A 15036-nucleotide genomic window follows, 5' to 3' on the forward strand; every position below is an offset into this window, starting at 1 on the left:
TTCGGGTCCCTTAAAACTTGATTTTCCTTAATAAAAAACTTTATGAAATGAGAGGTTATTCTAATGGCTTGGTACAATAGGGAAAATTACTCTTTGCTTCACTTTCCAAGCTATTGAGATATTACAAACTTATCCAATATGAATAAATGTCCTCCTAACAAGAGATTATTTTATTTCTCTTTCAATTTTATATACACCATCAAAATACAAGAGTTTGGTTCATCCCTTTGAGGAAATCTAAGGTAGACCCACTAAAAAACCTAATTTTTTTTTTATCTCCAAGATCACCTTGAGATACAAGGAGGAAGCATACACAAGCACACTCTAGGATGACTGAAGACATACAACACAAGTGAATTTTAAAATTTCAAACCAAATGTTTGCACAAACATACCAATTAATTTTAAGCCTTAAACTAAATGTTTGGACGAACACACAGGAAAGAGGTTTGATAATGGATCTTTTTAAGAGAACCTATAAGCCACTTATTAGTAGTTTTAATGGTCTAGGTTTTTTCCAATTGGGCCTACATGTTAGTAGTAAAATATTTAAGATATTCAAATCCATGAGGTTAGCTAAAATTACCAATATTAAAGATAAAAAAATAATGAAACTACACATATGCCAATGCATAGGGTGCAAATACTACTAAAAAATTACAAATAAAAAAAAGAAAAAAAAAAGAAAAATTACAAATTATGCATGGGCACCATAGGAAATATTTGGACAAACATACAAGTTTATTTTTAACCCTTAGACTAAATGTTTGGAAAGCCACACAAGAAAGAGGTTTGATAAAGGGTCTTCCTTTTAAGGGAACCTACAAGCCTCAAATTAGTAGTTTTAATGGTCTAAGTAGTTTTAATGGTCTAGGTATTTTCTAATTGAACCTACATGTTAGTAGTAAAATATTTAAGATAATCAAATCCACAAATCAAAAGGGGTTAGCTAAAATGACCAAGATTAATGATAGAAAAATAATGAAACTACACGTGTCAATGCATAGGGTGCGACTGTTTCTCAAAAAATACAAAATAAAACCAAAGAAAAAATACACAAAAGTAAGTTACAAATGCATGGGCATTGTAGGGAATGTGGGGGCACCATTGAGAGGCATAAATTATGGAGAATGCATAAGTGCCATGCAATGTGTTGTTTGTGCTAAGAGGTGGATAAAATTACAAACATGAGTATTAGCCTATTAAAATCACTAAAAATCCTACAAAATAAAGGCTAGCAAAAATTTCAAGCATAAACCACAAGAAAATCAAGTAAGAAAGAGTAAAAAATAGACAAAGATGGATAAAAAAGGAACCCAAATATCTTGAGAGGGATTAGGAACCACAAGTGATGCAAGTGTGGTACAAGGTAGGCATAGACACCATGGTAAATGCAAGGGTGCTAACACAACATGTTGTTTTCATCAAAGTATCCTACAAACCTACAGACACAAAGGCTATCCCTCAAAACTCTAAATCCTACAAAAGTGAGATTAGTAAGGATCTTAAGGATGAGGCACAAGAAATCTATGATTAGTATAAAACAAAATGAAGCCAAAAGATAGTGAGATACTGCAAAAGGAAATCTACAAAACCTTAATGAAAAGAATGACATAATAACAACAATTTAGCTATGAAACTCCAAGAAAAGTCTAAAACACTAAAAGGATGATGTTAGAAAAACTATAAGAGTGAAAGCTTACAAAGAAACCATGCTAGGGTTTTGAATAAAGAAATATTTCACAAGCATTTTAGGACAAGATGCAAGTACCATGGGATAAATTTAGGTACCACAAGATAATCAAAGAGACCACTAGACAACCATAAACAAATGCAACATGTTGTATGCACCAAAATGTGGAAATAATTCTTAAGCACATATGCTACAATGCAAGGAAAAATTTTCAAAGACCTAGAATGCATCTAAGAACATTAAAACCTATAATAACTCATAAAAAGAAACTCCAAGAATAAATATTAGTATTGGGACAAGAGTTCCATAACATGTGCTAGAAATGTGGAGGTCAAATTTAAACTGAAATGAGAGAGTTAGATGTATTAAAAAGCAATGGAACACAAATTTAAATAAGCCACACACACTCAAGTTATAGAAAAATTAGAAGTAAAATAGTGATGCAACAAAACAAAACAAGAACATTATACCTCCATTAGACCTTTGTGATGTGTCCTAAGTGTTAAAAGATTAAATGTGGGTGCTATTTTCTTTGGTTTTACTAAATTTGATAGCATGTAAGTATTATTAATGATGGATCCCCTATTTCATTTAGGTAAACCTTCTTAAATTAGCTTTCCAATTTGGACACAAAAGTCTTAGATTGAAGGATGAAATCAAGGTCTATGATTGGTTTGGATGGATACTCATCCTAGCCTCTTGACATACTGTTGAAAAAACCAAAATACTGAGGGGTGGGGGGGGGGGGGTGTTGAATCAGTATTCCTCAAACAAAACACTCAAATTTTGAAACTTAATTTGATCTTAGTTTAACCTTAGCATAAAATGATATATGCAATAGAAATGAAATGCAAAAGATACACACCCATAAGAGAGACACCCAAATTTTATACGTGGAAAACCCAAATGGGAAAAACCACAAAGAGGTTTAACTCTCAAGATAATATAACTAGTTATATGGGATTAAAAAGGCTCATTGCCTAGATTTGAATGTCTCATTGTCAAGGAAAATAAGAATGAACTGAGAATATTGCATCTACATATGCATAGGATCGATTCATGTTAAGCTTAGACATCACATCAACTACTTGCAGTAGATCCAGTTAAGAAACTCTGCAACTCATTCGCTATCTGCCTGCTCCATTCACACAACTATAGTCACAATAAATCTATTCTTCTTCTTCTTCACCCATAGATACTAGCTCTCTCACTCTATTCCTCATCACCTTCTTTCCACTAATACATCACACACATAAAATGTGTATGTGTATATATGTGTGTGTACCGATAAGAATACACAACAAGTCGACCTCAAATACACTTTCCCAAAAGATGCTCCAACGATTAGATCACACACTACAAACACCTGAGAAAAACAACGAAAGCAATCAAGGTTGACCTAACCCAGAATGAACATATTCTCGAATTTCCACAAGAACATGCTTCTGAAGCATAAAGAGCATGATCCAACTTAGCATGAATAACAGATCATCAAAGGATTATCACTAGATATAAAAAACCAGAGGAAACCAGAGCACATAGAACTATCAAACACTGCACAATTGAATATATTTCTGGAGCACAACATCCAGAGCATGACTTTCGAAGCACCTAAACTAGAATACAACATTCTCAAGTATTTACCACCAACATACCAAAAATGTGCTATCATATCTGCAACAAGACAAAAATAATGCGGAGCACTACAATATTGAGAACTATCAACTAAATACCACCAGATTGCATTATCATTAAAGCATATACATCTGGAGCATGAAATCAATTTCCACAACCAACACCAAAACTTAGACACTATGAGAAACACATCCACGTATTGACACTACACAATCCCAGAGCAACAGACTACCAGAAGAGTATGCTGGTAGCAACATACTGACAAACACTGTTGATTACCTATCATACATACATACCTACCTTCCATTGTTCTGCACTGCTAATACTCTGCACACTCAACATACACTACAAACATTATATAATGCCAACATCTTGACCAATCAGGATCATCAGGATTGACATCAATGACAACTAATCAAGTATTCCTAACATATACATGGTAGAGGGAATTTGAAGATGCTTGATCAAGGGATAAGGTTTCCTTAAAATTCAATATAGAGGGATATACGGGCAAGTGGGAATAGATTGAGGGAATAATTGAAGGGTAGAGATTGAGAGATGAAATAAAGAGTCAAGATTTCTCCATGTTGCATGCTCACACATGTGTGAGAAAGGAGTGGGGACAAGTAATTTGAGAGGTGTGAAGATTAAGGTTCTATATTTTCTCTTTGGCTTTGTAGTGGATGGTAGAGATTAAAGGATATAATCATTTAGACTATAATGATATGAGGTAGAATTTTAATCTAAAAAAAATATTATTTAAGTTGATTAATTAGCCTAATTAATTGTTGTCAATCTAAACTACACCCTTAGCTAGATTCTAAATCTAGCTACTCAATAAAACATGGGAATGGATTCAAGGTAGTTTTGAGCGAAACCCTTCCACCCGAAACGTTTTCAATCGAAACCCTTTCACTAGAAACTATTTCGTTAATTGAATGTGTGACACAACTTTGTGCTTTTACCCATATATTACCAAAAGTCATATAAGAAAACATAAACTATTTTAAATACCACAGACTAAAACCACAATTCAAGTGAACTTTACATGCGAAATACATCTCATGACACATGTCAAGGAATTACAAGAATATTTCTAAAAGCTTCAAGATTTTTTATATGATCTTTGGTCATCCAACTTCATATAAGGACAAAAACAATCCACTAGAGGCTAAAACAATAACTCACATATAAAAAAGGCTACTCACTTCCTACCCATAGTCCAAGATGCTTTCTTAGACCTCTTACACTCTTATAAAGTCTATTTACACCACTATAAAAAGTGGGAATCTCTTCCACTTCACTCAAAGTGTTTGAATGTGTTGTCATTGGTGTAATTAAGCTTCCCCTCTCAATGCCACCTTACAAAAAATATTCCAAGTTTCTAGTAAATAATATTTAATTACAAAAAAAGTTAATCCTCATGTGGAACACAAAATTTCCTTTTGGACTCATATAAAACCATAATCGATAAAAAATATTCAAGTTAAATTGCATAGTCATAGGATTGCAATGTTGATATCACCAATCCTAACAAATTTCAGTGGACCTATCATCCCTTTCCCTTGTCAACATTAGTGGGGGTTTCATGCTTTTGGTTTTGACGTGGAGTGAGCTATACACCTATTTTTGGTTCCTATGTACTAGACAAATGCAATAATTATTTACCCACACATTTCAATGAGATAGAGCATTTGCTATATAGACACTCTTGCATTCCTATTTTGTGAAGGAAACCTTCCATCCCCATTTGATCAATTTCTTCAAAACATTGACACTTGTATTTTTAACTTGCAATATTCTTTGCATTGGTTGAGTAGTGCCGTTGGGGTCACTTGTATACATTGATGCATCATTTGTAAATCTTCGATTGCCAAATTGTTGCATTTGTTTGCCATCTAATCATCATTTGAGTAGTGTCATCTAGAGCACTTGTGTATTCTTCTCTTCTTAATCCTAATCATTATCTTGATTTTAGAGATTCTTTGTTTAAACACTATAATAGACATCTTTCAATAGTTGTTTGTAGCTTTTTCATGTTCCTGTGGTGTTCTTCATGTTCCTATTCTTTATGGGACAATGTTTTGGAGACTTAATAATCCTTCATATGTATTTCTCTCTTTTGGAGAAATTTGTTTTCCATGAGTTTGCTTCCTTTTCTCTATTTATGAGATATTTTTTCATTTTGTTTTTATGCATTCACCATTTAAAAGTTTTAGCTTCTCCTCCTTAAGTTGCATTTAAGGTGAGTGTTAGAGTAAAAATACATTCTTACCTAATTAATTATTCAATTACTTAGATCCCCTTTTCACACTAACATCTCAAGCTTACTTAGTTCATGTGTTCTTTTGTGTTTCACGTCATATGATGATGACACATTTTATGATATATTTTTATCCTCGTCTAAAATTTCTCTAAAATTTCTTTTTGCATTATTTTTTTCTTTTACAAGAATTTATCATTGATCATCAGTTGTGAGGGTTGCACATTCATAATGATTCATACTTTTCTAGATCAATAACTCTCGATCTCCATAACTTTTCTTTTTCTCTCTTTTATGTGATAGGTATTTGAAAGCTATAAGGTTGATGTATCAGCTTCAACAATAAGATCATAAGAACGTGATAAGTGTTCTTGTCATCTTTTTGTTTTTTTATCTCCTTTCAAATTTTGACATTCTAAGATACAGACTTAGTTTTCCTAATATTTAGGCTATGTGGAAAAATTGTACATTTTTAAAGGTTGTTAGTCAATTTGCCTAAGTGCAATCTAATCAACCAGAGCCAATAAAGGTGCAACCTTTAACGAATTCAAACAAGATAACTCTTTCTTGGCTCTGCCGCCAATTCAGCAGCAAATTCTTTTGCTTTGTCTAAACCAATCGACTTGGGAGAGGAAGCCTTATGAGTAAAAAATCCTTGCTTGCAATCTTACCCAATTCTTCTGAAGATTCAGTGACATCGAGTATGTCATCCACAACAAAATTCCCACGTAGCTGAGTGTACCTCTTAATTCTCTCAATCTCAATTCTCTCAATCTCAATTCTCTCTTAATTTTCAACAATTGTATATGTGTATGATTGAAAAGGAAGGAAGAAGCATAAATCATCTGTGCTTCTGCATTCCAAACACTTGATGGGCTGGAGATTGTTGCTGTGTGAAAGTGGGGTATTAAAGATAAGAACGATTTCCCATTTGTATTTATCAAAAAGAAATATGAGTACCATACCAGGTGATAGAGCAATCATAGAAATCATTTTCACCGCAAGCAAACCAAATGGTTCTTCTTGAATAAGATGATTCTGTGATCCGTTCCATTACCCTAAGATGATTTAATGTTGACTGTGAATGAACCATCCATACTGAGATAACGGATGATTTGATGCATAACTCCAGGCAGTAGCAGGTTCCTGAGAATGGTCATTTCCTATGAACCAATTTCTCCTTCCATACTTTTTATACAACAATTTGTGTCCCTTAAAGTTTTTATGTCCATGTGCCTTCTCTGTGCTAGCTACGACCTGAACTCGCATTTCTTTGAATCATTTTGTCAAACAGTTCGTGTTCATGAACCTCTTCTGTGGTAGTCGTCACCACATTCCTCTGAGACATTCTGTCAAGCAGTTCACGCACCTCTTTTATGCACATTTCTTTGAGTCATTTTGTCAAACGGTTCATGTTCATGTACCTTTTCTGTGCTAGTCCTTTTCCGTGCTAGTCGTCGCCGCATTCCCCTGAGACATTTTGTCAAACAGTTAATGGGCTTTGTCTATGGCTTTGAGAAAATTCGCCTTCCATTGACAGATATTCAAATCATATTCCAAAAAATTCTTTCTACAATTTGAGAAATCCTCTAAAATTGGGGTTTGCTAATCTCGATACTGAGCGACTTAGATTTTCGTGACAATTTTTGTACTTGATCAAGTGCTATTGTACACAATATGATATTGGGACATCCTCTCAGAATAGAAGACTTCATATAAAAGGTACCTTATAATCGGAGACTCCATATATTACCAAACTACACCTAGTGTAATTCATTTTCTAAGTTATATATATATATATATATATATATATATATATATATATATATATATATATATATATATATATATATATATATATATATATATATATTTATCTGCTTTACCAAAGGCTGATTAATGTGAATTATAAATTTGTTATACCAAGATCAGATATATGAACAAAATCTAAATAATAAGATCATTCATCTATAACCATAAATAGCTTGATATCTATTGAATTCTATATTATGATATAATGTTCATATGTTAAAAACTTAAAAATACAATTCTAAGTCTAAGCAAAGATCCTTACACCTAGAAGTACCTTGGGCAATGTACAATAGTCATTTGTAAATAGATTTCTTTCTAAATAACTTTTAAGAGACAAGGATTGTCTTTATGGGAAATGTTATGGGGTTTATTTTATATTTGATTATTTTTACATACTCTGAGTATAAGGAAATAATATTTTTTAAATTTGTATTTTATAAAGATAAAAATAAAAGGATTCATTAGAAACAATTTTCAACTTGTACAATTTTATTACTCTTTTTATAATAATTAAAATAAGTTGAGTACAACTGAAAATAATTTTTTCAGTTCTCTCAAACATAATTCTTAGTCCAAACGTTATAGTGAGATTTACACATGTTACCAAACAAAATAAAATATAGATAATGAATATTGCATAACATTCCTTTTTTTTGTTCTTATCCAAAAACAAGTTGAATAGATTCCACTTTCTCTTATGAATACACCACAACCAAATCAAACTTGCTTCTTACCACTTTGATTTACAATAAACCTTACAAAGAAAAAAAATGGTTCATATTGGGGGTTAATCCCACAGTGCAACAGTAAAGTTGTGAATCGCATTGATGCAGAGTCATGTGTTCAACTCTATGCAGGTCTCTCCCCCTGTCCGAAGGTCAAAGAATGGTCAAAAGTGTGTGGCGTGTGCACACACTTTGGGAGGTATTAATACCTTGGCAAAGTTGTAAGCACGAGGATGGGGTCCCCCAATGTGATCCAGCTGGTTCAAAGCTCTAGTCAAAAGCATTAAGATATTTTTAGGAAAGATTGTTTATATCTTTTCAATAAAATGAATATTTTTCTAGATTTTATTTAAGATATTTTTAGGAAAGATTGTATATATCTTTTCAATAAAATGAATATTATTAAATTTGTTAGTTGGCATATCTCAAATGTATAGATTTGCATAAACTTCTAGTTGTATGTGTCTTTTCAATATCATAATTAATAGAATAGTATTCAATGTCATTCAAGATACCAAGACATTTGGAATTTAACCAAAAAAGATGTAATACATTATAAATACAATAAAAAAATATACACATATATTGTAAAGAGGTTAATAAATTGAAATGGACAAAATAATTACAAATTGTTTAATAGAGTTAACAACTTAACCAAAAAATTTAATGCATTGCATATTTTTTTTTAAAAATGGACAACAACTTATTTTTGTAACAGTTGTTTTCAAAATGAACCAATCTAAAAATACATGGTTATTTTCAAATTAAATTTTTCTCACCTCACACAGAAAATGACTATTATGATGTGCATAATTTGATTTAATGAATTAAATGCATTAGGACACTGATTTACAAAAAATAAAATTAATTAATTGATTTTTGCATGCTTGTTCCTAATCTAAATCAATAGAAAGAAAGATAAATGACACTTTTATAACAATTTGAATATAAGAACTCATTTTTAAGTATTTGTGAGTAGGGGAGGAACTTGAAAAGTAAGAGGACACTTCAAAATTTTCATCCTTCATTTTTTTAAGAATTTGTTTTTAGAATATGTTATGTCTCAAGCACAAGATATTTAACTATCACACTATGGGATGAACCTTGATAAAATTATAAATTTTTATATATAGGTTTGTAACACAAATATCTAGGTCATAGATTTTTTTTCCATTATTTTCTATCGCATAATTTAATTTTTATAAATTTTTGAAGTGAGATTATCTATAATTCAAACATAGGTACATTCACTAACTTTTTTGTATTCTTTCGAATTAACATTTTTGTTGTTAAAATAAGAACATAAATACCTAGAGGACATTTATTTTTCAAAAAAAATAAAAAATCATTTTACTATTCTCCATGTGTGTGGAACATAGACCTTCACAGTTATTGAAAACATACCCATCACTACAAAAAATATATATATATATATATAATGATCAAATTAAATATATTTAATATTATACTCATTGGAAAGCCTACTTTGAGTGCTACAATCCTACAAATTATATTTTCATACTCGTTGGAAACAAAAAAAATTGAGGAAGCTCTAAGGCCTAAGGTGGAAAGACCGCTTTGAGGGTTTTCATTCAAAAGTCTTTCAAATGAAAATACCTTTGTTCAAAGCCAAAGGTATTCAAGGACCTTCATTCTAACGTATGTTGTTCCCAACCTTAAAAAAACCAAAACAAAACCTTCCAACAAGAGTAATTTCAAAAAATGGAAAAAAGGTACCTTTGTTTGAAAGTTTTTTGACATTTTAAACCTTTGAACGAAAGTCAATGTACTTTTTGACATACCTTCAAGTGAAGGTATCTTTGTTTGAAGAAATAACTTTGAACAAAAGTGTATTTAAGTTTTCATGTCCATCCAAGTTAAAAAAAGGTGATGTCCCAAAAGTGGGGCTCACTATTGTGGGTTCGCTTAGTGATCATCAAAAGAGGTGGTTTAAAGAATGCATATGTATTAGCATGCAATCTTTTGTTAAAGATAAAAGGGAACATTTTGTACATCATTATCTATTGAATGCCTCGTAAATAAATATTTAATTTCTTTCATTTTTATAATGGCAAATTGTTTTGTAGGCACCTTAATGATGCTGAGTTCAAATCTTTTATTGCAAATTATTTCAGTGCAGAAGAAATATTTTCAAATTAATTTTTTTTGCCACTTAATATCTACAACAATATTCATTGTCATTAAGAAATATTGATAGAATTGACAACTTAATCAAAACATTAATAAAGTTCATATTAAAATTTGATTCAATAAATTAATTAAATGTATCAAGACATGTAATTTAAAAAATAAGAAAATTTGGATATTTGCTACTACGGTGAAGTACTGTAATTCTAAACATCTTAACTCTTGTCACAATATTAAAGAATAAAAAATGATTGAGCACAATGAGAAGGAAATAATAAGTGTTCATTACAATAAAGGCTGGTCGAAAACATACATATTCCATACCGACTTCTTTGAATTAATCTTACAAATTCAGAGAAGAGAAAATAATAGACTATTTCAGCTCTCTGTCAATAATGGTTATACTTGAACAAGCTGCCCCATATTAGAGAAACTGCAAGATGCTGCTTCCTGATTTTCCAAAGGAAGATCTTTTTCATCAACCACTGATGCAGACTGATCAATGTTCCTAAAGAAGTTAACAAACAGACGCCAGTTCTCTGGAGAGAATAGAGATGCACCCATTCTTGAAAAGGTAAAAGATGTCAAAGCAGGTAGATCTGGTGAAGTTTGGCTATGAACATTGTTGAAAACCTTTTTGTAAGCAGCACTGTCATAGCAAGGATAGGAATTCTCACCTGCAACTGGAACTCCATATTTATGACTAGCCCTTCGAATTTGAAGAAAAAGTGACTCTGGGCTACATCTTGCTTCAATGGGGTTTTCAAGATCTGAGACATCCATCTTTGGTAAAATAATTAGGGATGCATTTTTGGCAAATATCTCAACAAAAGCTTCATACCCATCTCCACCCTCTACATTGTAGAATCCAGAGGTAAGTTCTGCTGCATGAGATTTTGTCTTGTACCACCAGTGAATTGCTGGAAGCTTTCCAGCTATGATTACATTGTCATCCCTAAAAATACTTGCAGCTAGGAAGAGCATGCGATCTCCATGATTAAGCAGTTGTGAAGTATACCATGAAAGAAAAAAGTCTCCATATGGAGAATTCCATGATCCACCATTATCTGAGAAGAAATCTCCCTCTTGAGGCCATTGGCAATATGAAGGGGTATTATGAGGGCCTCCCAGACCCCATAAAGGATGACCCATTTCCTCAGAATGCTGCTTCAGGTTGGCTAGCATATGCTTATCATAGCACTGAAATTCTCCTACTCCAGGGAATTTCCACAAGTCCGGTGGGAAGGAAGGATACTTCAGTTCACCATCAGGACCAAGACCCACACATATTTCCTACATAAGGAGTACATTAAACTAGTAAGAGAATTTTCAAATCCATTGACAAGAAACAACAAATCTTGTAGACATATAATTTCTACAGTCTATGATGTTATTGTACACAATTTCTGAAATCAGTTGTGTGAGTTTATTTCTTCGATATTTCGGATCAAACTCCATGATCCCTCATTCTGTTTTTTTCTCTTGTCTTGCTCTCTTCTTCATAATGGATCATGGAGTTTGATCCTAGACCTCAAGGAAATAAACTCACACAATTGATTCCAGAAATTATGTGCAATAAAATATAGATCTTTTCATGACTACAATTTTTTTTCAACTTTTTTTTTTCAAAATCAATACAAAGACTTGGAATTCCTCGTGAATTGAAAATATATAGGTACACTCAAAAGATGGATTATTTACCACTATAGTATTCCCGATGTATTCTGAAAATGTCGCTCTGAAGCTCTCGAGCATATCAGATGCCATCTTAAGTGGTGAACGACCTTCGAATAGTGGAAGATCGTCAATAGCAAGAGACAGGCAATCTTTGTAGCGGTTTCCAGAATGATCTGTGAAAAAGATGTTTGGGTCACTGTCACCCACTTTAAGAACCCATGATGGAAGAGCTATAGCAGGTTTCTGTTTACTGTATTTACAACCATGAAAACACATTGAAGCTTGAACTTTCAGGCCTGCTGCTTGGATCAATTTGACCAAAGTTAAATATGCTGCCCAATCATATTTTGTCGGAGCTTCTCCCTCCACAACGCCCCACCATACTTGCATAACCACTCCATCAACACCAAGAGTTTTTAAGGTAAGTAAGCCTGCTTGAATTGCCTTGCAATGGTTCAAGGTATTGTGAACTGATACAGTATCTACAGGAAGCATTACATAGAAGGGCAAGTGCTGCAAACAGAGACAAATGAGACAGATCAGAATCATCTCATGACTAGATCGTCAACGGTTACCATCCTGCCAAATCCCATTTTAAAACGAGTGATAAAAAACAGAAACTCACAAAATCCCAAGGGCTTACAGAGCATGCAAGATCTCAAGGGCGTAAAGAAACCTGATAAAACTGCAAAGCCTCAAGGGCTTAAAGAAACTTAGAAACCTGATAAAACTTGCTTAGTCTCAAGGGCTTAAAAAAACCTGGTTCTATCAAATTTTCTGGTTTTACTTTACAAATAATCATGTTAAGTCTTGCAGACCAGGAAAGATAATCCTCATGATCAAGAAACAAGTAGGGCATCTCAAGGGCCTACCTAAACGCGTCATTTTCAAAAGATTCATTGCGAGTTCCAAAAATACAAAGGCCCATAAGATCCTTCAATTGTATACCTAAAGGTAAAGATAAGCAGGGCATCTCATTGACCTCTCTTCATGCATCATTTCAAAAGATTCACCATTAATGGCAAGAATACCAAGGCTCATGAGATCCTTTAATTGTTGTCTGTCATAAAAAGGTACAAGTAAAGGATAAGATCCTTCAATTGTATACCTAAAGGTAAAGATAAGCAGGGCATCTCATGGACCTCTCTTCATGCATCATTTCAAAAGATTCACCACTAATGACAAGAATACCAAGGCTCATGAGATCCTTTAATTGTTGTCTGTCATAAAAAGGTACAAGTAAAGATACTTTTTTAGATCCCCACCAAGATGTCTGAGACCAAGCTGTAATCTAACAAGAGGATGGACAAAAATAAACAGAGAAAAACAAGCATTTTAATTGTAGACATAATTAAATAAACAAAATTTAGGATCTTACAATCCAAGATTCAGTATTTGCACCGAAAATAGGAACTCAAGAATACTTATTGCAATTTACAGATTTTGATAGAGGTCTTATGTTGTAACTAAACTTCACCATGATGGAACAAGGATGTCAAATTACATCTTAAACAGTTCCTAACATCTGAAAGCTTTCAGCCAAGATTCAAACAACAATACACACAGACATACGTATTATGATATAAGCCTTGCACCCCTGGATTAATAATAGACATGATATTTCTGATTGAGAATGTTTTTAGTAAAAATTGTGAGGATGTTTTGCATCAACAATTCAGATCATATTTCATATTTCATATTTTCTGATTTAATTCTGATTTGACCTGCAATGGATCATAGAGTATGATTCAAATTCTTACATGGTTTCTACCAGAAGCATTCTCACTCATGGCTAGGATTGATTGAATATAGCAGACATGGATAAAATAAACAAGAATAAGGAAAAGAAAACGTAGATGGATTAAATGAAAAGCTTACCTTCTTCACAGGGCTTCCAGACTTTCCAACATCTTGGGCAATTTCTACAGCATGGTCTACATGACTGGCCAGCACGGCAACAATCCCCTGCCTCTGAAAGGGCATCTTCGTTAAAACAGGGCCCCTTAATCGCAAGCCCAAATTATTCACAGCACTATGTACAGCCAGCAAGTGGGGTTTACAATCAGTCGACAAACAGGAAGACACACGAACCGAATCAATCTGCCATCCTACAATTTGTGAAGGAAAATGCAGAGACCGCTCATAAGGTGTAGCACAAGTGCTCCCCAATCTTGTGACAACTGCCATCTTTTAATTGAATTAAACTCACAGAACTCCTGTAACTAACAAACACCCTGGCCTATCCAAATTTCAGAGTACCTTTAAAAACAAAAGTTTTCACTGGATCCAAAAAAACCCACAGCCTATCTATACCTAACTTGACACCAAACTCCCAGAAATTTCAACAAAAATATGACCGCAAGCCCTGCAAAAACTTTAAGACTCAAAACTCCAATACCATGAACGTACCCACAGGAAAACCCAAAAAGATCAAATATAAACACCACCTACGAGCAATCAGATGTAGGTAATCTGCAAAAGCATGACGGCTGCAGCATAGTACGAGAATACATATTTATAGGGTTTGTCCACGGTGTTCCTTTTGGAATAATTTAAACGCTTTATTGAAGTCCACGACAGTAGAACTTATCCTAAAGTCCCGAATCTAACGAGGTATAATGCAAAATAATATGGTCCGTGGAACACAGAATCAATCCTGGTTGAAAAAACGTGGTTTGAAACTCTGGATCACTAACACCGGGACCCACATTCTGTCACTTCTCTGTGAGTGGGGTATTGAAGGGTTGTAGGACCCATTTTCCAATGCGAGTGACCGGAACCCATGGGCAAACGAGGATCACAATTGGGGCTACAAACTCTGTTGTTCTTTGCGTGGCAGATGTGGATGAAGAATGGGAGGACAGTCTGGAATGATTGGTCTATTCCACAGTTTTCTTGAAAGCCACTCAATTAGCATATTTTTGGGTTCACAAGTTGGCCTTTCCAAACATGATAGAGAAATGTGACTCCACTGTTTTACTCTGGATAAGTGCTTAGGCATTACCTAATGGTTCTCCATGATTGACACCTTAGAAAAAGCAACTTCACAAAAATTTGGCATGAATGGAAGGAGAAAAGTGCATA

The 15036-nt window shown here is 33.4% G+C and overlaps 1 protein-coding gene across 1 annotated transcript; it reads right to left on the reverse strand.

The window, feature by feature from the left end:
• Window positions 1-10536: 10536 nt before the first annotated feature.
• Window positions 10537-14546, reverse strand: LOC131066933 (inactive beta-amylase 9). The gene is made up of 3 exons (XM_058001831.1): window positions 13831-14546; window positions 11977-12465; window positions 10537-11568 (listed from the first exon to the last, which is right to left on the reverse strand). The coding sequence occupies exons 1-3, from the start codon at window positions 14137-14139 to the stop codon at window positions 10675-10677; spliced, it is 1692 nt and encodes a 563-aa protein (XP_057857814.1). The 5' UTR covers window positions 14140-14546; the 3' UTR covers window positions 10537-10674.
• Between the last annotated feature and the right edge of the window lie 490 nt (window positions 14547-15036).

The sequence above is a fragment of the Cryptomeria japonica genome, chromosome 9 (genome assembly GCF_030272615.1).
Source record: "Cryptomeria japonica chromosome 9, Sugi_1.0, whole genome shotgun sequence".
Classification (NCBI taxonomy): domain Eukaryota; kingdom Viridiplantae; phylum Streptophyta; class Pinopsida; order Cupressales; family Cupressaceae; genus Cryptomeria; species Cryptomeria japonica.

Coding starts and splice junctions, on each gene's coding strand:
- LOC131066933 (XM_058001831.1), bottom strand. CDS start 14,139: ATGGCAGTTGTCACAAGATTGGGGAGCACTTGTGCTACACCTTATGAG. Junction 12,466..13,830: donor CTGGAAGCCCTGTGAAGAAG/GTAAGCTTTTCA, acceptor CTCTGTTTGCAG/CACTTGCCCTTCTATGTAAT. Junction 11,569..11,976: donor ACATCGGGAATACTATAGTG/GTAAATAATCCA, acceptor CTCCTTATGTAG/GAAATATGTGTGGGTCTTGG.